Raw genomic sequence first — 21452 nt, 5'->3', positions numbered from 1 at the left:
TATCGCATTTGATCTGATAGTAAATAGCCATTTTGTATATCAGCTTATTGAACAATTGCCTATGGCTTTGATCACTCTTCAGATTGATGAAAATCTACTTGGTCTCTCTCTCTCTCTCTCTCTCTCTCTCTCTCTCTCTCTCTCTCTCTGCAGTAGCTACTTTCTCAACGTTCGTTTCCTTCCTTTGCGCGTCAAATCTGCCTGGCCTCTTAGCAGCAGGAAACGCTCCAGCCGATGCTTCCTTGCATGGTATTAAAGTAACTTCCTCATTCTCAGACCCCGTGGAAGTTACATGTTGTTTCCACCACTCTGCAAAGGTCTTGTTTAAACGGTTCAATCTGCCTCTAGCAAAAGTTCAGGCACTTGTTACGAATTTTGGAAAAACAAAAAAGGAATGGAGAAAGATTCTGGACCCTGGGGGAGGTCCAATGTAAAATTAAATATCTTGTTGTTTTCTCTTAATAATCCTACTTTAAATTCAGACCAGCAGACATGCATTTCTGCAAATCCCAGGACATCGAGCACCCACAGGTGTTTTCTGCCAGACCTGCAGTGGCCTGGCCCTGCGCCCCTGATCTCCTGGGGGCTATGCGGTTATTTTTACCCTTACAGGTCCGTTGTGAGTTCCAGTTGAGTGTGTGTGGTCAGCCGTCCAATCAGCTGTCCAGCATGGCCTGGCATCAGGACCTGACCAATCCGATTCCAAACTTCCAGCTAACCCTATAGGAGATGCCGGAAAGGCAACTCCCAAGGGAGAGGAAGCGCTGTTGAATGCAGACCAGGAAGGAACCACATCTGGTTAGTTGGGGTAACATCAAAGTCCTTGTTGCCACCAGACAACACCAGCTCTCGCGAGCCCAACAACCAGAGATATCAGACTCACTATCTGCTGCCATACATTTGCTCAACTTACTGCAAACTATACAATGTGTTTCCTCATTTTTACAACTTTGCAAGGTTTGCCTTGCCCCCCACATCATGACCCTTTCTGCTCCAGATTACGTACTGCACCCCAGCTGTTGCGAGGCCTATCCATAAATAACAAGAAAAGGGGAGACGGGATGGCAGATGCAGCGTGGGGGCACCCGCCCACCTCAGCATAAGACGCCACAGTGTGCCTAGCCGTCAAGTCAGGGAGGAGAGGGTCCAGCCAGGGAGGGGTGAGGGGGTCTGCAACGCTCTCCTTCCTGGAGATCAGAGGATCCCAAACTGATTTGGCCTTTCAGAAAAAAGTGACTCCCAGGAAATCTCCCTTCTTCAAACAAAGGAGTCCCTAGGACGTTAATTCAGTGTGACATCACTCAGCGTCAATGCACAACAGATGAAACATGTGCAAATGGTTTTCCAAAGCTGGACGAGGAGGTGGACCAACGCCCACCCTCCAAAAAAAAAAAAAAACCCACGTGGAGGAAGGAAGTTAAGGTGGAAGAGAAAGGTCAGGAATAAAGAGAGGGATCCCAGCCCATAGTCTGGCTGCTGCATTGCAAACCAGTTTCCCAGTCGTCTCCAAGGGCAGCTCCACACGGAGGCCACTGCAGCAATCCCCTCGCACCCAGAGCATGGCATCCCAGGACCACATCCTCTCTGTCCCAAAGGGATTGTTGCTGGAAAACCAGCCAGAAATGAGCACTGCTACTCACCAAGCCTCCAGGAACCTTGGCATCAATGGCTGTGTGTGTGTGTTAAACAGAATAATAATAATAAATTACCCGCCTAAATTTCAAGGGAGATGTCTTTGGCCCCGCCCACTTGGCCCTTAGGGAGTTGGTCAGATACATACCTGGCCCTCAGAGCAAAGAAAAAGGAACCCCACCCCAGGAGTCTGTCTTGAGAGCGGCAGAGAGTCCAAGTGCAAGAAAAGGAGACAGAAGAAGGGTGGTGGGGTGGTGGTGGGGGTGGGGAGCTTACACTAGAGCCAAGCATCCATTTTTCACAAGATACAAATAATTCCCTTGTCAGTCGGTTCTGACTTCATGCACTGACTGGAAGGCAGAATGAACCAGGTTGATTAATCTCACAGAAATCCCTTCAGTTGCCTCCACATTTTGCCTTGCTAGAAGGCTAGAGACTTATTTCTTCTCCTCTTCATCCTCTTTCTTTTCAAAAAGATAGCTCATGGTCTGCGATGTTGTGCAGTCCAGCCCTGGTTCCCAACAAGACTCACCCATGCTTGCTCAGGGAACCATTATTTTCCCCTGTCCTACAAATTCTGTAACAGAACAATGTATTTGCTTTGTAGGATTTGCTAGAGCTTCTCATTAAGACGGACAGAACTCGGCAGAAGACCAAAGGGTTCCTTCCAATCTCTCAGAGGCTTCCTGAGAGCAGAGATGGATGAGCGAAATTCAGCTGGCCCTGGAACAGGAAGAGGCCATGCCATCCAAACTGGGAGCAGTGGGAGATTCTGGGAAAACCCAGTGCTAAAGATCCTGGGTGAGGAGGACACCCTCCGCTCAGAGGTGCAGAGTCAGAAGTTGAGGCAGTTCTGCTGCCAGGAGGCCAAAGGACCCCGAGAGGTTTGTAGCCGAATCTACCACTTTTGCCACCAGTGGCTGAAGCCAGAAAGGCACACGAAAGCTGAGATGCTGGACCTGGTGATCTTGGAGCAGTTCCTGGCTGTCCTTCCCCTGGAGATGGAGAGCTGGGTGAGGGAATGCGGAGCAGAGACCAGTTCCCAGGTGGTGGCCCTGGCTGAAGGTTTCCTCCTGAGTCAGGCAGAGGAGAGAAAGCAGGTGAGAGAGACTTTCCTCTGGATACTCCCAAGGGGCTCCAAACAGGAGGGAGAACATCCCATAATGGTCTACTGATGGCCCATCCGTTTTCTGGGAAAGCATTCATGGAATGAGATCTCACACCCTTCAAGTCTTTGTCATTCTCTTTCTAATATTTCTCCCCATTCTCTGTTTTGAACCCTTGTTTCTTTTTCAGGGAAAGGATCATTTTGCAGAAATGGACCTGGATTCCTGTGAGGCAGAGAGGCCTCCGTTGGACACCAGAGAGAGGCCGCTGGGTAAGGAGGAAGGTGGTTTGTCTCCGTTTGGTCTCATTCTGTTGGTTTTCCAACTCATCTGAGGGTTCTTTTCACCTTGTTTTGGGGGGCACAAACGTCCAATTACTCTCAGCAGGTAAGGCTTTCTCAAAGGCCCATCTGTAGTTAGAGCTGCCCTGTTCCACCTGTGAGAGAAGCAGGCACTCCTGGCGTCCTGATTACCTTTTTTCTCTTGCAGGTGACAGAATGATGCCTGCAAGACCTCCTGATCCGTCTTTTCATGGGGGCAGAAGGGAAGCAGCGGCTGTGGAACCAGATCAGGTCAGGGGGAGCTGCCTTGTGGGGACAGAGGCCGAGGGATGGAGCAATGTCATGGACTGGTTGGGCACAGAGGAATGGTGGGAGGATACAGCTGGGGAACCAGGAAAGGAAGATGGCTCAGAGCCCAAGAAGTGGAGGTGGAAGAAGGATGGGCGGTTAGAGGGGGAAGAGGGAGAAGCCTGGGAAGAGTAGGTGTCAGAAGCTGAATGGCTAACAGGGCTTAGTGAGTTGGGAGACTCTGTGGCAGAATGCAGTCCAGAATCAGAGGCAGAAGAGGATGGAGGCAAGTGGGAGGAGGGAGGTCAAGAGGCACGGGTGAGTCAGGATAAGGAGGAGCCACCGGTGGCTCCCTCTCCTTTTGTCAGAAGCCACCCTCCCTGCTTGTCTCCAAGAGCCAGGAGACCCCCTGCATTGCAGGAATCTCTGCTAGATCATCCAAGACAGATGTTCACCCAAAATAGGCTTACCGTATTTTATTTGTAGATTGAGCACTGAATGCTAAAATTGGTTTCTAAGCAGTGGACAAATAAGGGGAAATAGTGGCCTGGATTCACCTAATTAGCACCAGCCGCTGCAAAATGGGGCCTGCCCCCCATTCCTCCCTCTCGCCATACCCCTGTGAAGCCCTTGAATTTGACTCTAAGGCATTGGGAGGGAACCCCCAGAACAGCTCACGAGGAGGGGAGAAAGTGGATCCATTAATAATCCTACATAATAAAGTCCAAGTGTCTCTGTGTCCAGCCCCTGTGTCCTTGTGTCCGCGCTACTGCGCATGTGCCCCACGGACACAGGGATTGGACGCAGAGACTGGACGCACACGCGCACGCTCTCTCTCCCCACCCCTCTGCCTACCGTTTACCTGCGGCCACCAACCGCCGCTCCGGGCCGGACAAGCGCCTCACTGCGCTTGTGCTAAAGCGCAAGGAGGAGGAGGCTGCTTACTTTTCCTTCCCCCCCTACGCTCCCCCCCGGTGCCGCTTCCAGCCAAGCCAGGCCAGGGTGGGGAAGGAGCCTCTCCTCCCCGGCGTAGCGCCTCGGCGCCGGCTGAGGGAGGCAAGGTGCATCGGGGAAGCGAGGGTGGAGGCCGGCAGAGGTGAATGGGGGGAGGAAGGGCACCTTTGAGCAGCGCCTCCCTCTGTCCCTCCTTGGGTTGAGGCGGCGCGTCTGACTCAACAGGGGAGGGCGAAGGCGAAGGCAAGTTTCTCCCCAGCCTCTGGCGGTGCGGTGCCTGCCATGCCTCTCTTTGCCACCCATGGGCTGGTGGTCAGCCAGGCAAGGCCACCCTGCCCTCCTCTCCTCTCACTCGCCCTCGCTCGCTCACGGAAATAAGCCATACCCCAAGCCGCAAAAAAAGAGCAGCAGAAAGCCGCCAAGCAACTGGGGCCTAGGGGGGGTAGAAAGGTGGCCGGAGCAGCGCTGCGTGGAGCGCCCCGGGCCACGGCAGGAGGAGGTGGTTTCAAAGTGCTACCCTACGGTACATAGGGGACCCTCCGGGGCCAGCTGACCGGACCTGGGGCCCTCGGCTCCAGGCCTCACCTACTCACACTTCTTCTCCCCAACCAGCCATGTCGCCCGCGCGCTTGCCGGTGCCAAAGTACATTTTTTGTTATGTGCAAATGGGGCAGAGCACTTTGTCAGCGCTTCAGCAGCAGCAACAGCCAGTTCTGGGTGCTGAGCCGCGGCAGGAGGAGGAGGCGGCGACTTGCCGGGTCAGCGCCCGGCAGCACCGCGTGGAGAGTCCCGAGCCTCTGGGATGCAGCAGTGCTCTGTAGCACTTTGAATCCTCCTCCTCCTGCCGTGGCTCGCCACTTGGAACTGGCTGCTGCTGCTGAAGCACCGACAAAGCACCCAGCAGTGCCGCGTGGAGCGCCCCGAGCCACGGCAGCAGGAGGAGGATTCAAAGTGCTACAGAGCACTGCTGCGTCCCAGAGGCTCAGGACTCGCCGACCCGGCAAGCCGCCTCCGCCTCCTGCCGCGGCTCAGCACCCTGCCCGCGAACGCGCAACTCTGAGGAGGCTTTACGCACCTCTCCAAAAACTGACACCCGCTGCCTCACGCTGCACGGGAAATGCTTGTTGCCCCTGGGTCCCTTCCCGCTCTTTTCTGGTGCTGAATCAAGGTGGCGACCCCCCCGCTTCCCTTTCTTTCTTTCTTTCTTTCTTTCTTTCTTTCTTTCTTTCTTTCTTTCTTTCTTTCTTTCCTTCCTTCCTTCCTTCCTTCATTCTTTCTCCCTTTCTGTCTTCTCTCCCTCTTTCTTATTCTTTCCTTCTTTATTCCCTTCCTTCTTTCCTACTCTTCTTTCTCTCCCCTCTTTCCTTCCTCTCTCCCTCCTGCTCCCTCTTTTCTTCCTTCCTTCCTTCCTTAGTTCACTGTTCTAGCATCCGTTACTTTAACGGGCTTCATGATACTAGTAATAATAATAATAATAAATTATTTATACCCCGCCATCTAGGCGGCTTCCAACAGAAGTATTAAAATACAATAATCTATTGAGCATTAAAAGCTTCCCTAAAGAGGACTGCCTTCAGATGTCCTCTAAAAGTCTGGTAGTTGTGTTTCTCTTTGACATCTGGTGGGAGGGCGTTCCACAGGGTGCGTACCACTACTGAAAAGGCCATCTGCCTGGTTCCCTGTAACTTGTGTAGGCAGAATCACTTGAAAAACAGAAGGTTATTTGCACAAAGACGAACACCCATAATTAAAACGCAGAATAAAATAAGCATCCAGAATTAAAATGTGCAGCAAAGCAATCCTATTGAAACACCGCTGCAATTTACAGGAAGGAAACAACAGAGCATTGTGTAGCAGATCATATTGATGCTGTCTCAGAGGAGGACATTTCCCTTTTTCTTTTAGGGTTCAGTGTGTTTTGAATTTGTTTCTGTTCGTTTCACGGACGAGGAGTGGGCGTTGCTGGATCCTGACCAGAGAGCTCTGTATGAGGAGGTCATGGAGGAGATTCGTGGGATCGTGGCCTCTCTTGGTATTCAACATATCGTCATATGTGCCTGGAAATTCAAAAAATACCTCTACAGTAATACCTCATGTTACGTCCGCTTCATGTTCCTTTTTTTCAGGTTGTGTCCGGCGGCAACCCGGAAGTACTGGAAAGGGTTGCTTCCGGGTTTCACTGCATCTGTGCATGCGCAGAAGCGCCAAATCGCTCACGCATGCGCAGAAGCGTTTCCTGCACATGTGCAGATATGGTACAGAGCTCTCCAGCACCGCCTATAGCACCTGGAAACCTAACAGCCCCACAATAAACAGTAAATTACTCCAAAAGAAGTGTTTTGAACGATCAACCCTCTGAAAAACACTTCCCCCCAAAAGTCTTCCAGAAATTTTGAACACGGCTCCTGTGCAGCGTTGGCAGCGGTTTTAACGGCTCCGAAGTCGTTCAAGCGGCTTGGGCACATCAGTGGCTCCTAGGAGCTCCATGGTCGCGTGCCGCTCGCCATTTTGCCATGCCGGAAGTCCGTTGGATTGCATTCTTGATTAAATTATCTTTCCATTGACATATAATTTTATGATATTACTCCAAAAGAAGTGTTGTGAGCGATCAACCCTCTGAAAAACACTTTCCTCCAAAACTCTTCCAGAAATTTTGAACACTACTACCGTGTTTCCCCTTTTTTAAGACACCGTCTTATTATCTTTTTTATTCAAAAAAACACACGGTGTCTTATTTTCAGGGGATGTCTTGTACCTTAAGGCCTCCTCGGAGGGGCCAGGCAGCTGGTTCGGGGTACTGCTGGGCGCTCTGTTTGGCGCTGCAGCAGCAGCCGGGTCCAGGAACCAAGGCAGCAGGCTGCTGGCTCAGCGCTCCGCCCGGCGCTGCTGGGTGCTCCTCTCTGAAGCGGCCGGTGGCGGGGCGGCAGGCAAAAGAAAAAAAGGGGGGAAAGAGGCCAGGCCGCTGCGCTCTGCTCTGCAGCTGCCGGTTCCGATGGCGCGGCGGCAGGCAAAAGAAGAAAAAGAGGCCAGGCCGCTGCACTCCGCCCGGCGCTGCGGAGCGCTCCTCTGCGGAGGCTCTAATCCCTTTTTGTTTCCGTTGCAGATTGTGATGAATTGGAAATCGAGAACAAAGGTGACCATGACAAAATCCTCAGAGAGGAGAAGCCAGGTAAAAAATTGGAGTGTGGAGAAAGCTGCAGTCAGCGCTCCCATTCCACTTCCCATCAACAAAATCTCATCAGAAAGAAACTCTATCAGTGCATGGAATGTGGAAAGAGCTTCAGTCAGAGCTCCAATCTCACTTTCCATCAGAGAATTCATACAGGGGAGAAACCCTATCAGTGTGTGGAATGTGGAAAGAGTTTCAGTCAGAGCTCCCATCTCACTAACCACCAAAGAATTCATACAGGGGAGAAACCATATCAGTGTGTGGCATGTGGAAAGAGCTTCAGTAATAACTACTCTCTCACTTCCCATCAAAGAATTCATACAGGGGAGAAACCCTATCAGTGTGTGGAATGTGGAAAGAGCTTCAGTCAGAGCTCCCATCTCACTAACCACCAAAGAATTCATACAGGGGAGAAACCATATCAGTGTGTGGAATGTGGAAAGAGCTTCAGTAATAACTACTCTCTCACTTCCCATCAAAGAATTCATGCAGGGAAGAAACCCTATCAGTGTGTGGAATGCGGAAAGAGCTTCAGTCAGAGCTCCAATCTCACTAACCACCAAAGAATTCATACAGGGGAGAAACCCTATCAGTGTGTGGAATGTGGAAAGAGCTTCAGTAGGAACTCCTCTCTCACTTCCCATCAAATAATTCATACAGGAGAGAAACCCCATCAGTGTGTGGAATGTGGAAAGAGCTTCAGTAGGAACTCCTCTCTCAATTCCCATCAAATAATTCATACAGGGGAGAAACCCTATCAGTGTGTGGAATGTGGAAAGGGCTTCAGTCACAACCACAGTCTCACTTCCCATCAAAGAATTCATACAGGGGAGAAACCATATCAGTGCGTGGCATGTGGAAAGAGCTTCAGAGTGAGCCCCAGTCTCGCTAGGCATCAAAGAATTCATACAGAGGAGAAACTCTATCAGTGCATGGAATGTGGAAAGAGCTTCACTGATATATCCTCTCTCACTTCCCATCAAATAATTCATACAGGAGATAAACCCTATCAGTGTGTGGAATGTGGAAAAAGCTTCAGTCTGAACTCCTCTCTCACTAAGCATCAAAGAATTCATACAGGAGATAAAGCCTATCAGTGTGTGGAATGTGGAAAAAGCTTCAGTCTGAACTCCTCTCTCACTAAACATCAAAGAATTCATACAGAGGAGAAACCGTATCAGTGTGTGGAATGTGGAAAGAGCTTCAGTCGGAGCTCCTCTCTCACTTCCCATAAAAGAATCCATAATAATGTCGTAAAAACCATTGTACAGCTTTAGGAGCCAGGCAAATCAGCACCTTTTTAACCAGATCTAAATGTGGTATTTTGTGTTTTTGTGTTGTGTTATTATGTTGTAAGCTTCCTGAGACCTGTAGGTGTAGGGAATAGGTGGCCACTCTTAAAGGCGTAAGGGTCTTCCCCCGAAAAAACAGTGTGTGGAATGTGGAAAGAGCTTCAGCAATAGCTCCTGTCTAACTTCCCATCAAAGAATCCATACAGCGGAGTATCCCTATCAGTGTGTGGAATGTGGAAAGAGCTTTAGTCAGAGCTCCAAACTCACTTCCCATAAAAGAATCCATACAAAGGTCGGCAAAACGAGATTACCAGATTTTTTTCAATGAATCCAGGGACACTCTTTTGCAGCAGCCAAGGGGTTAAAAGACAGTAGCATCTGGATTATTAGTAGGGAGTATCATTTTGTAAACATATGTAGTTTACATGGCAACCAGAGCCAGGTTCCTTGGTTATGGGTGAAGGGTGGGGAGGGGGAGAGAGAGAAGGGAAAGCAAAATTAGGATGGGATGGTTGGAACTGAGGGAGGGGTGTGTGTGTGTGTTCGCCCCCCCTTTTCTGGGATTCCTGGAAGTGTCACCGAAAAGGAAGGAAGGAACAAAGGGGGGGGTAGAGAGGGGACAAAGAGTCAGGTCGTCCCAGAAAAAGGCACATGAGGAATACAAACGGATAGATAACAAAAGCTATTATAATATGAACCTCCCCTATTTTCTGTCTGACGCTTTAAGTAGAGAAAAATGCAATAGGGAGACTGTGTGGGGAGAGGGGGGAGCCATGTGGCAGAGTATTTTTATTTTTATTTACAAGCGAGGAGGTGGGAGGGTGGTGTCTCCTTTGGTCGGGCAATAAAACGCCTAGCCTTTATTCCTTGCATCTGCACCCCTCTCAAATTCGGACGTTTGGGAAGGAACATGATAAACCATATGCCGGCACCCTCCACGTCTCCCCTCAGCCCTCGGGGCAAGGTTCCCGCCAAAACACCAATAAACAAGCGGAAGCAGCAGCAGCAAGAGGAGCAGACGGAGGAGGAGGAGGGTGGGAGCGGGAGGGGGAATGTTGCCTCTCGTCTAACACAGCCCAGCCGTCCGCACTGGCAACAGCAGCGGCCACAGAGCCTCTTGCCGCTGGCATCCTTGGCCATGGAGAGATTGGTAAAACCGGGAACTGTCCCTGGGAACCGGGGACGTCTGATAACCCTACATTATACAGCTTTAGGAGCCAGGCAAATTGGCAGCTTTTTAACCAGGCCTTTGGCTGAGTGACATCTAATGCCCTCCTAAAATGTGGTGTTTTGTGCTTTTATTTTGTGACCATCCGGAGACATGTACGTGTAGGGAATAGGCACCAGCTAGGGGTCTTTGCCCGTCATAAAATATTTGAGGAGGCCACACATTGCGCAGATAAAATAAAAACAAACAAACCACCACGAAAGCTCACCTGTCTCAAGAATCTCAGCAGGTTGACATCAATAAAATAAACCAAAAGACAAGCAAAAGCTGTGAGGGGGAAGGAGAAAAAAGGGACAAGTTTAAATAATAAAAGTAATAAATGAAATCAGAATCATAACAAGAAATTGAGAATATAAGAATCCACTTAACGCCTCGCCTAATCCTTCATCTACCACCACCAACTGCAGAGTGGGGGGCAAAGAGCCCAGCCAGCGGGGAGCAGGTCTGAGGGGTCCAATCCCTGTTCTGGTTCTCTCAAAGCTTGGCTTTCTAGGGGAATGGCTCCCCATGCCTTGAGCCAGTAGTCTCTTCCTCTCCAGCAGATGCACAATCCCTTCCCCAAAGCCCCTCCCTGCCCCACTTCACCATGGGGCTCCCCCACACCACCCATCACTCCCCAGGATGGCTTTGGCCGTCTCCTGCTTGGAGCACTTCAGGGTTCGGAGCCCCTGAGCTGAGCTGCCTGGCAGTTCTGAATCACCTCCAGAAGGAACAGCTGATCTTCCTCCAGCAGCTGAAAGGCTAAAGTCAGGCTGTCAGTTCCTCAGGGACACCCCAGGCCTTGGGGGCTAATCCTGGCCACCTTCAACCAGAGTGTGGCTCCCTAGGCTAACGAGATGGTCAATATCCAGTTCCACTCCACCCTTTTAATGTGGTGTTTTGTGCTTTTATCTTGTGCTTTTATGTTGTGACCCCCCCGGAGACATGTAGGTGTAGGGAGTAGGCACCATCTAGGGGTCTTTGCCCCCCCTTAAAATATTTGAGGAGGCCAACCCCCCCCTACTTTTTGTGTTTTTTTCCAAACGCAACCTTTTACTCTTCCGAAACTTGCCATACAATTTCTCTTTACATTTGCCCTCTTAAAAATAAAAAATAAATAAATGCACAAAGGTCATGAGGGAGGAAAAATACACTTGATACAAAGATTGAACTCCAGTGACCAACATGTGGAAGGAACGTTCAGTTTGAAGGGCAATGTTTAAAGGCAATAGGCATACCAAGCAGGGTTCATAAATTTATCTCGGGATCCCCTCTCTGGTCATGGATTCTCTTATAACACTAGCTAACTATCTAAAAAGACCATCCAAGCCTAACTCTGACCCCCACCCCCAGCCTAGCCCTAAGCCTACACCTAACTCTAAGTACTCTGTACAAAAGCAATATATACAAAATATTTACAAAATAGGCGCATATGTGCACAAAATAAAAAGGTAAAATAAAAAATATTAAACTAAAGAACAACAAATATAAAAATAAAAACAAACAAACAAACCACGATAGCTCACCCATGTCAAGAATCTCAGTGGACTGAAATCAAGAAAATCAACCAAAACAAAAGCAACAGTTGTGAGGGGGGAAGGAGGGCCTGAGCTGCTTTGTGCAAAATAAAATAAAGTGTTAAAATAAAATATAAATCAATCAAATAAAAGTAATAAATGAAATAAGAATCAAAACAAGAAATATATATATACACAAAATAGGAATGAATGTGCACAAAATAAAAATGTAAAATTAAAAAAGAACAAAAATATTAAAATAAAGAATGAAAACAAATCAAATTAAAACAAACAAACAAATAAATAAATAACCATGAAAGCCCGTGTCAAGAATCTCAGCGGGTTGAAATCAATGAAATAAACCAAAAGAAAAGCAAAAGCTGTGAGGGGGAAGGAGAAAAAAAGTTTAAATAATAAAAGTAATAAATGAAATCAGAATCATAACAAGAAATTGAGAATATAAGAATCCACTGAACGCCTTGCCTAATCCTTCGTCACCAGCAACTGCAGATTGGGGGGCAAAGAGCCCAGCCAGCGCAGAGCAGGTCTGAGGGGTCCAATCCCTTCCCCAAAGCCCCTCCCTGCCCCACTTCCCCAGGGGGGTCCCCCACACCACCCATCACTCACCAGGATGGCTTGGGCCGTCTCCTGCTTGGAGCACTTCAGGGTTCGGAGCCCCTGAGCTGAGCTGCCTGGCAGTTCTGAATCACCTCCAGCAGGAATAGCTGATCTTCCTCCAGCAGCTGAAAGGCAAAAGTCAGGCTGTCAGTTCCTCAGGGACACCCCAGGCCTTGGGGGCTAATCCTGGCCACCTTCAACCAGAGTGTGGCTCCCCAGGCTAACGAGATGGTCACGAGAGGGTTCCACTCCACCCTTTTAAATTTTAAATGTCAAAACAGACCCCAACTTTCAGAGCATGTAAATCACATGAGTGGAAAGACTGCTGTGACACTCACAAAATTAGGACTACTTTTCCTTCTCCCACCTTTAAAGGTCTACATAACGAAACCGAATTGACCCAAGTCGGCTTTCCTCTGCCAAGCTTAACTTCCCTCTTCAAGCCAAAAGACAACACTTCCCCACGCCCGGACAAAACGCCCTGGCCTTTCCTTCAGCGTAGCGCAGGGACTGACTGAACAGATGGCAAGATGCCTTCATCCTCAGACACTTGGCAGATTCTTAAATTGCCGTGCAGGCCAGATTCACGACCCTGGCAGGCTGGATTCAGCCCGTGAGATATAGTTTGAGGACACCTGGTCTACACTGACTGGCAGCAGCTCCCCAGAGTTTCAGGCAGGGATTTCCTTCAGCCCTTGCAGGAGATGTCAGGGGTTGACCCTGGGACATTCTGCATGCCAAGCAGATGCTCAAGGGCTCCCCATATTTCACTAGCCTTTCAACGTTATGCTATTAGCAACCGTGGAGATTCCACATGCCTCTTCCGAAAGGAGAACACTCACCTGATCAATTTAATTAATAATATTTTTTTATTTATACCCGCACATCTGGCTGCGTTACCCAAGCCACTCTGGGCGGCTTCCAACAAAATATTAAAATCCAATAGTCCATCAAATATTAAAAGCTTCCCTAAACATAATGAAAGCAACCATACATTTTCAGTCCATTGAATTAGCAATTAAGCATTTATGGAAAGGGAAATGGCATACTTTTGTGTATTAAAAGGTAAAGGGGCCCCTGACCATCAGGTCCAGTCATGTCCGACTCTGGGGTTGCGGCGTTCATCTCGCTCTGTAGGCCGAGGGAGCCAGCGTTTGTCCACAAACAGCTTCCAGGTCATGTGGCCAGCATGAGAAAGCTGCTTCTGGTGAACCAGAGCAGCACATGGAAACACCGTTTACCTTCCCGGCGTAGTGGACCCTAGAATCATAGAATCATAGAGTTGGAAGAGACCACAAGGGCCATCCAGTCCAACCCCTTGCCAAGCAGGAAACACCATCAAAGCAATCCTGACAGATGGCCGTCAAGCCTCTGCTTAAAGACCTGCAAAGAAGGAGAGTCCACCACACTCCTTGGTAGCAAATTCCACTGCCGAACAGCTCTTACTGTCAGGAAGTTCTTCCTAATGTTTAGGTGGAATCTTCTTTCTTGTAGTTTGGATCCATTGCTCCGTGTCCGCTTCTCTGGAGCAGCAGAAAACAACCTTTCTCCCTCCTCTATATGACATCCTTTTATATATTTGAACATGGCTATCATATCACCCCTTAACCTTCTATTCTCCAGGCTAAACATACCCAGCTCCCTAAGCCGTTCCTCATAAGGCATCGTTTCCAGGCCTTTGACCATTTTGGTTGCCCTCTTCTGGACACGTTCCAGCTTGTCAGTATCCTTCTTGAACTGTGGTGCCCAGAACTGGACACAGTACTCCAGGTGAGGTCTGACCAGAGCAGAATACAGTGGTACTATTACTTCCCTAGATCTAGATGCTATACTCCTATTGATACAGCCCAGAATTGCATTGGCTTTTTAGCTGCTGCATCACACTGTTGACTCATGTCAAGTTTGTAGTCTACCAAGACTCCTAGATCCTTTTCACATGCAGGGCCGTCTTAAGCACCTTTGGCGCCCTGGCGCCGTGGTGCGACGGATCCCTCCGCCGCCCCGTTTTCCAGCGCGACAGACAGGCGGACCGGTGGATGGTTGGGCTCAGCGCAGCGCGGCCGCCGCCAGCACTGCTGCGCGACGGGCGGGCTTACCGCGCAGCGCTGCTGCCGATGGCGCTGCTGCGTGGTGGAGCAGCCAGCGGGCGGGCCGGGGCTGCCGCCATGGCGCCCAGCGCCACCCAGCCTGGCCGTAGAGCCGGCCCTGTTCACATGTACTGCTCTCAAGCCAGGTGTCTCCCATCCTGTATTTGTGCCTTTCATTTTTTTTTTTGCCCAAGTGTAGTATTTTACATTTCTCCTTGTTACAATTCATCTTGTTTGCTTTGGCCCAGTTGTCTAATCTGTTAAGGTCATTTTGAAGAGTGCTATGTCCTCTGGGGTATTAGCCACCCCTCCCAATTTGGTGTCATCTGCAAACTTGCTCAGGATGCCCTCAAGCCCATCATCCAAGTCATTGATAAAGATGTTGAATAAGACTGGGCCCAAGACAGAACCCTGCATAGCTGCCAAGTTATCCCTTTTTTTAAGGGATTTTCCCTTATGCTGAATAGGCTTCCTCGCGAGAAAAGGGAAAACTTGGCAGCTATGGAACCCTGTGGCACCCCACTAGTCACTACTCTCCAGGATGAGAAGGAGCCATTGATGAGCACCCTTTGGCTCCGGTCAGTCAGCCAGTTACAAATCCACTGAATAGTAGCATTGTCTAGCCCGCATTTTACCAGCTTCTTTACAAGAATATCATGGGGCACCTTGTCAAAGGCCTTGCTGAAATCAAGATAGGCTACATCCACAGCGTTCCCTTCATCTACCAGGCTTGTAATTCTGTCAAAAAATGAGATCAGATTAGTCTGACATGACTTATTTTTCAGAAACCCATGCTGACTTTTAGTGATCACAGCGTTCCTTTCTAGGTGCTCACAGACTGTTTGCTTAATGATCTGCTCTAGAATCTTTCCTGGTATTGATGTCAGGCTGACTGGGCGGTAATTGTTTGGGTCCTCTATTTCCCCTTTTTTGAGAATAGGGACAACATTTGCCCTCCTCCAGTCTGCTGGAACTTCGCCTGTTCTCCAGGAATTTTCAAAGATTATTGCCAGTGGTTTATCTACTTGCGCTATTTATCTACTTGCACTTTGATGTGCTTTCGAACTGCTAGGTTGGCAGGACATGGGACCAAGCAACGGGAGCTCACCCCATTGCAGAGATCCGAACCGCCGACCTTCTGATCGGCAAGCCCTAGACTCTGTGGTTTAACCCACAGCGCCACCTGGGTCCCTACTTTGGTATATTACGGTCAGGGCCGGCTCTAAGGCAGGGCTGGGTGGCGTAATGCACCAGGGCGCCAAGCTCCGGAGGGCGCCTGGTTGGGAGTCCGGGCTGAGCTGGAGCCGTCTGGGACTCCATGGAAGAGCCGAGACTCGGAGCTGATCAGATCTCGGAAAGAGCCCTGCAGTGCCTGAAGCTGCCACCGGGGGCGCAGGGAGCCCTCAGCTGCTTGGGCAGCATGAAAGGAAGGGGCGGAGTCCAGCTCAGCGGCGGGAGATTTTTTTTTCCTCTGCTTCCTTCTCTCCCGCTGCGCCGGCGACGTTTTCGGCGGCATCAGCGGACAGCCTGGGGCGGCGCAGCGCGCGCCCCCAGCACCGCCTCGACTCCGCCTGGACCACCGCAAAGAGCCATCTGGCCGGGGCTGAGCGCGAGCCCGTGGGGCTCGAGGTGAGGGAGCCGTGGGGGGGGGGGAGGAAGGACCGCACGGCCAGGCAGCCGGTCCAACGGCAACTCGTCAAGCGGCGGGAGCCCGGCTGGGGCCCCCGCGGGAAGGGCAGAGGCGGCCCCAGAGCAGCCACACAGGAGGGAGAGATTCCGCTGGGCGGGTGGAGGAGGCCGCTTCCCTTCGGGGGTCGAAGGCTGGGGGGGGGGCGTTGTAGGCCCGGCCTCCGCCCGGCTGTGACACAGGCTTTGAACTGCGAGGAATGGAGCCTGTGGGCGGAGGCGGCGACCCTGCTCTGGCGCCGCATGTGATGCGAACGTGGCGCCGAGCCCCGTTTTGCTTTTAAAAGGCTCTGGGCGAGACACGTGTGGAAGCGGTCCTTTGTACCCCTGGGGCACGGAGTCGTGTCAGGCCACCCCTGCGCAGGTGCGAATGATAGCGCCCGGTGAGGCAACTGGCTTTGTTGGCATTTCATTTAACAGGTAGAAAGAACGGCAGGTTGCTGTTGCAGACGGAGAGGGTTTATTACCGAAGTATGTGTTTTGGAGAGGGGGGAGGATCTATGTTTTACATTCAAACAGCAGATTTTTGAGGACCATATTTTCAAATAAATCCTCCCAATTTCCTTGTCACCACCTGACATTAGGCAATCTTCGATTGGCAAAAATCTGTCCATATAAATTCAAAGACAATTCTTACCAAAAGGTAATTCTTACCAAAACATGCATCTTGTCTTTCACTCCCCAAATGAATTCAAGGTGGCTTACAACCTACAAAAACACACACTCCGACACTTATAACCACCAACAAAAGCCAGTAATTAGGTAGGGCGATGGCAAATAATCAGTTGTCGCCCCCCCCCCCGTTTGGATCCTGGGTACGCCCCGATCCATGTCCCTTCCTATTGTATAGCAGAACCATTTCTGACATCAGAATCAATGACAAAGCCTGCTTCTATGGAATTTATGCAAGCAAATCAGAGCACACATTGAAGTTTGAAGCTGAGATGCTGGATTTCTAACAAATTTGTTCATGAACCTCCTTCCTTCTTATGGAAAATTATTATCAGAACAATTGGTTGAAGGATGAACAGGAATTCTTTTGAGGTTAGCAAGATCCTTTGATGTGGATACCTCCAATAATTCTGCTTGTTTCTATGCTGTTTTTAATTTCACTTCCTCATATGTATGACAATGTGGTTGCTCTTTTCTAGTGTTTCCACTAAAGTAGGTCCTTGTACCAAAGCATCAGTTGCATCAAGGAAAACTGGCATGATCTGAATGATGCTGCCTCTGTTACACAACACAGTGTGACCTCATAACACCTTCCTTGAAACTATATATCTTACTAGAATTAGTAAAATGTGAGTTGATAGCCAACACATTGTGTGTCATAGTCATATCACTCTTTGGGAGATGTGATTGAATACAATTGCTTTCCATGATGAGTGTACATCAGTTGCTAACAAAATAAGAGAAGCACTTCTCTACAGAGATTGTTTGACAGAGATTGCTATCATTTTGGTGACACAGAATGAAAAATACAAAATAAGATAAATTGGTATTTAGTCAATCAATAATAGTTCCCCAAGTGTTTGGGCTTTATTTATTTCTTCCTTAAGGACTGTCAGGGGTGATCAAATCATGACCAATAGGCATTTGGCCTTCTTGAATAGCTATAACTAAACCTTAGATTTTAAAACAGCATGCGGAGAGAGCTCATATATTTTTGAGAGCTCTGATGTGCATCTTTAGATAGAAATCCAGTGTTCATTTCCTCCATAGCCATACCTGTCTGGCTGAAGATGACTGGGAATATAATCAGTGCTTTTTTTCTGGGGATACTCAAGGGTTTGCAGTACCAGCACCTTTTTTCTAGAAGAAAAGCGCTGAATATAATTATTTTCGTAAGTGCTTTGTTCATACAATAGGTCCCACACCGAAGTGATGCAGGAACAGGGTTTCCTCTGGCTTTTATATTCTGTTTTCTTTGGTCAACATTCTACTAAACCTTGTCTAAACAGATTAATCTTTTCCTGTGATTCAGTAGACCTTCTTAGTCATATGTACAGGGTCAGTTCACTTGTGACAGTCATGGTACCATTCTTACCTGGCATCTTCTCTTAAGCCTCTCAATATTGTCTTAAATGCTACTGCCCATTTCATATTTTCTACTCATTGTTTAAAACTCTTCTCAGTTTTCCTGTAAGATTTGTTTGCCCAATGCTGCTGAATAATGCTCTTCTCGGTTCAACAGGGTTCCCCCTCTACTCTCTCCCTTCCACTACTTCCCTTCCCTCGGGTGCTGTTCCTTCCAGGCTCCGCCTGACATTGTGCACCAATCAGGATGAGAGGAAGAAGGTAAATTTCATTAGGACACAGATCTGTCACCTCCTGCTGAAGTGCCCTGTCTCAGGTGGGCTCATGGTGAAGCCTCCTCTGTCTTTTCTTCTTCTGATCATGTACATAGGAAGATAATTGTTAGTGCTCAAACATGATTTGTGTGGAAGGGGTTCACATATGTTATGTAATAAATGCATATATGAACCTACAGAGATTGTGATTAGTTTTGTTCCAGAATGTGTGGTTTTGACCTCTTAGAAATCCCACACTGCTCTCTAAGGGGGGCGCCGGAGGGATCTTCGCACCACGGCGCCTGATATGCTTAAGACGGCCCTGATTACGGTAGCATAAAAAGGGTGCATAAGAAACTATTACTCATTCATGATGAGAATAGGATGTATTTTTTATGAACTTTGCTTGGTTCCTCCTTGGTAGCCAGTGCAATGGTTTCAGCAGTGCTAGAACTCAGGACCCGCTGCCTTGAGGGACATCTAAGAGCAGTTTGGCAGGGGAAAGGTCTCCCTTGGGAGGCGGTGGACTCTCCTTCCTTGGAGGTTTCTAAGCAGAGATCGGACGGCCATCTGCCATGGATGCTTGAACTGAGATTCCTGCTGTGTAGGGGGTTGGACTAGATGACCCCAGGATACCCTCCTCTCTCTCCACTCCTGAATTCGAGAAGGAGGTTCCTTGCCTCCTGCAAAGCGCTTTTCCCTGCAAGCTGTTCCTCTGATTTCCGGACAACAGAGGGAGATGCTCAGAGTCCAACGAAGAAAAAGGATATCTGGGCATTGGCGTAGCCAGGGGGGCAGCTGACCCCTAAATAAAATAATAATAATAAAAAGCCGAGGTTCTGCCAAGCGAGAGAGGGCTAAGCTCGGCGAGCTCGGCTTTGCAAGGGTTAAAGGGAACCGAGCTCCCTTCCTAGAGAGGACAGGAAGCAAGGAGGGGCCAGGGAACCGAGCTCCCTTCCTAGAGAGGACAGGGGGGGAAACGACAGGGGTTAAAGGGAACCGAGCTCCCTTCCTAGAGAGGACAGGAAGCAAGAGGGGGGCCAGGTCCTCCAGAGCCAAGGCCCCTCCCTCTCCAGTCCTTTCCTGCAAGGAAGGGGGGGAGTGTTGCTTTGGTGTCTCTCCTGCAAGGGCTGCATCGCTGTCCCCTCCTGGGATCTGGTGAGTCTCCTCTCCCCCCCCCCCCGAGTGGGGAGACGGTGGGGGTCCCAGGGCTGCAGCAGGGGAGGGTGCCTGGGGGGCCTTATCTGCTCGTGCGGGGGGGGGGGCAAAGCCAGGTCAGGGCGAGGTCTGCAACGCTCTCCTTCCTGGAGATCAGAGGATCCCAAACTCCCACGAAATCTCTCTTCTTCAAACAAAGGAGTCCCTAGGAGTTTTAACTCTGTGTGACATCACTCAGCGTCATTGCACAACAGAGGAAACATGTGCAAATGGTTTTCCAAAGCTGCTCGAGGAGGTGGGCTAGCCCCCCCCCCCAAAAAAAAACCACGTGGAGGAAGGAAGGAAAGGTGGGAGAGAAAGGCCAGGAATAAAGAGAGGGATCCCAGCACATAGTCTGGCTGCTGCATTGCAAACCAGTTTCCCAATCATCTCCAAGGGCAGCTCCACACGGAGGCCACTGCAGCAATCCCCTCGCACCCAGAGCATGGCATCCCAGGACCACATCCTCTCTGTCCCAAAGGGATTGTTGCTGGAAAACCAGGCAGAAATGGGCGCTGCTACTCACTGAGCCTCCAGGGACCTTGGCATCAATAGTTCTGTATTAAGCCATTAAGGAGTCTGTCTTGAGAGCGGCAGAGAGTCCAAGTGCAATGAAAGGAGACAGAAGCAGGGGTGGGTGGGGGTGGGGAGCTACCTCCTTAGGACCCCCGGGTGAGGACCCCCACTAGAGCCAAGCATCCATTTTTCACAAGATACAAATGATTCCCTTGTCAGTCAGTTCTGACTTCATGCATTTACTGGAAGGCAGCAGAAACCAGGTTGAAGGCAGCAGAAACCAGGTTAATTGCTAGAACGCTAGAGACTTATTTCTTCTCTTCTTCCTCCTTCTCTTTCTTTTCAAAAAGAGAGCTCATGGTCTGGGATCCGGTGCAATCCAGCCCTGGTTCCAAGCAAGACTCATCCATGCTTGCTCAAGGAACCATTTCCCCACCCCCACCCATGTCCTACAAATTCTGTAACAGAACAATGTATTTCCTTTGTAGGATTTCCTAGACTTTTTCATTACAACAGACAGAAATTGGCAGAAGACTAAAAGGGTTCCTTCCGATCTCTTAGAGCAGGGGTGGCCAACTTCCAGGAGACTGCAATCTACTCACAGAGTTAAAAACTGGCAGTGATCTATCCCCTTTTGGGGGGGTTCAGGTCAAAGTTGTTGAACTTTTTTTTAGGAAGGAAAGCCCTGTTTTTTGGGGGTTCACGTAAAAGTTGTTGAGCTTCTTTAGGGAGGAGGAAAGTGATGTTTAGCTTTTTTAGGAAGGAAAGCCCTGTTTTTGGTGGTTCAGTTCCTGGCTGTCCTTCCCCCGGAGATGGAGAGCTGGGTGAGAGAATGCGGAGCAGAGACCAGTTCCCAGGCCGTGGCCGTGGCCGAAGGTTTCCTCCTGAGTCAGGCAGAGGAGAGAAAGCAGGTGAGAGAGACTTTCCTCTGGATACTCCCCAAAGGCTCAAAACAGGACAGAGAATATCCCATAATGGTCAACTGATGGCCCATCCGTTTTCTGGGAAAGCATCCATGGAATGAGATCTCTCACCCTTGAAGTCTTTGACATTCTCTTTCTAATATTCTTCACCATTCTCTCTTTTGAATCCTTGTTTCTTTTTCAGGGAAAGGACCATTTTGCAGAAATGGAGCTGGATTCCTGTGAGGCAGAGAGGCCTCCGTTGGACACCAGAGAGAGGCCGCTGGGTAAGGAGGAAGGTGGTTATTCTCTGTTTGGTCTCATTCTGTTGGAGCTCCAAATCATCTGAGGGTTCTTTTCATCTTGTTTGGGGGGGAAACAGTTGGGAACAAGGGTCCAGAGGAGGGGAGATGTATTTCTGCACAACAAACATATGAAATGGGCACAAACTTCCAAACGCTCTCAGTAGGTTAGGAGGAAGGTGGTTTTTCTCCATTTGGCCTCATTCTGTTCTTTTCCCAACTCATCTGATGGTTCTTTTCATGTTGTTTTGGAGGGAGACAATTGGGAACAAGGGTCCAGGGGAGGGGAGATGTATTTCTGCACAGCAAACATATGAAATGGGCACAAACGTCTAAATGTTCTCAGCAGGTAAGGCTTTCTCAAAGGCCCATCTGTAGTTAGAGATGCCCTGTTTCACCTGTGAGAG

At 49.5% G+C, this 21452-nt stretch overlaps 1 protein-coding gene and 1 pseudogene across 9 annotated transcripts in view; both read left to right on the top strand.

Moving 5' to 3' along the window:
• The window catches only part of LOC132592023 (zinc finger protein 420-like), an 89461-nt gene that overhangs the window by 47452 nt on the left and 20557 nt on the right, over window positions 1-21452 (top strand). The window contains exons 1-6 of one of the 9 annotated variants that reach the window (XM_060273952.1): window positions 1916-2732; window positions 2929-3010; window positions 3228-3310; window positions 6167-6293; window positions 7365-8636; window positions 9798-9804. In XM_060273952.1, the coding sequence (XP_060129935.1) occupies window positions 2331-2732; window positions 2929-3010; window positions 3228-3310; window positions 6167-6293; window positions 7365-8636; window positions 9798-9804 (1973 nt within the window). In that variant the 5' untranslated portion in view covers window positions 1916-2330. Of the gene's footprint in view, window positions 1-1915; window positions 2733-2928; window positions 3011-3227; window positions 3311-6166; window positions 6294-7364; window positions 8968-9797; window positions 9805-14352; window positions 15781-19161; window positions 19287-19309; window positions 20753-20948; window positions 21043-21452 lie in introns of those variants that run through there. The other 8 variants (XM_060273951.1, XM_060273945.1, XM_060273944.1 and 5 more) reach the window with 8 other exon arrangements.
• The window catches only part of LOC132592032 (zinc finger protein 850-like), a 127408-nt pseudogene continuing 125181 nt past the window's right edge, over window positions 19226-21452 (top strand).

Source organism: Zootoca vivipara, chromosome 4 (genome assembly GCF_963506605.1).
Source record: "Zootoca vivipara chromosome 4, rZooViv1.1, whole genome shotgun sequence".
NCBI lineage: Eukaryota > Metazoa > Chordata > Lepidosauria > Squamata > Lacertidae > Zootoca > Zootoca vivipara.
This window is presented reverse-complemented; position numbering and strand designations above follow the sequence as displayed.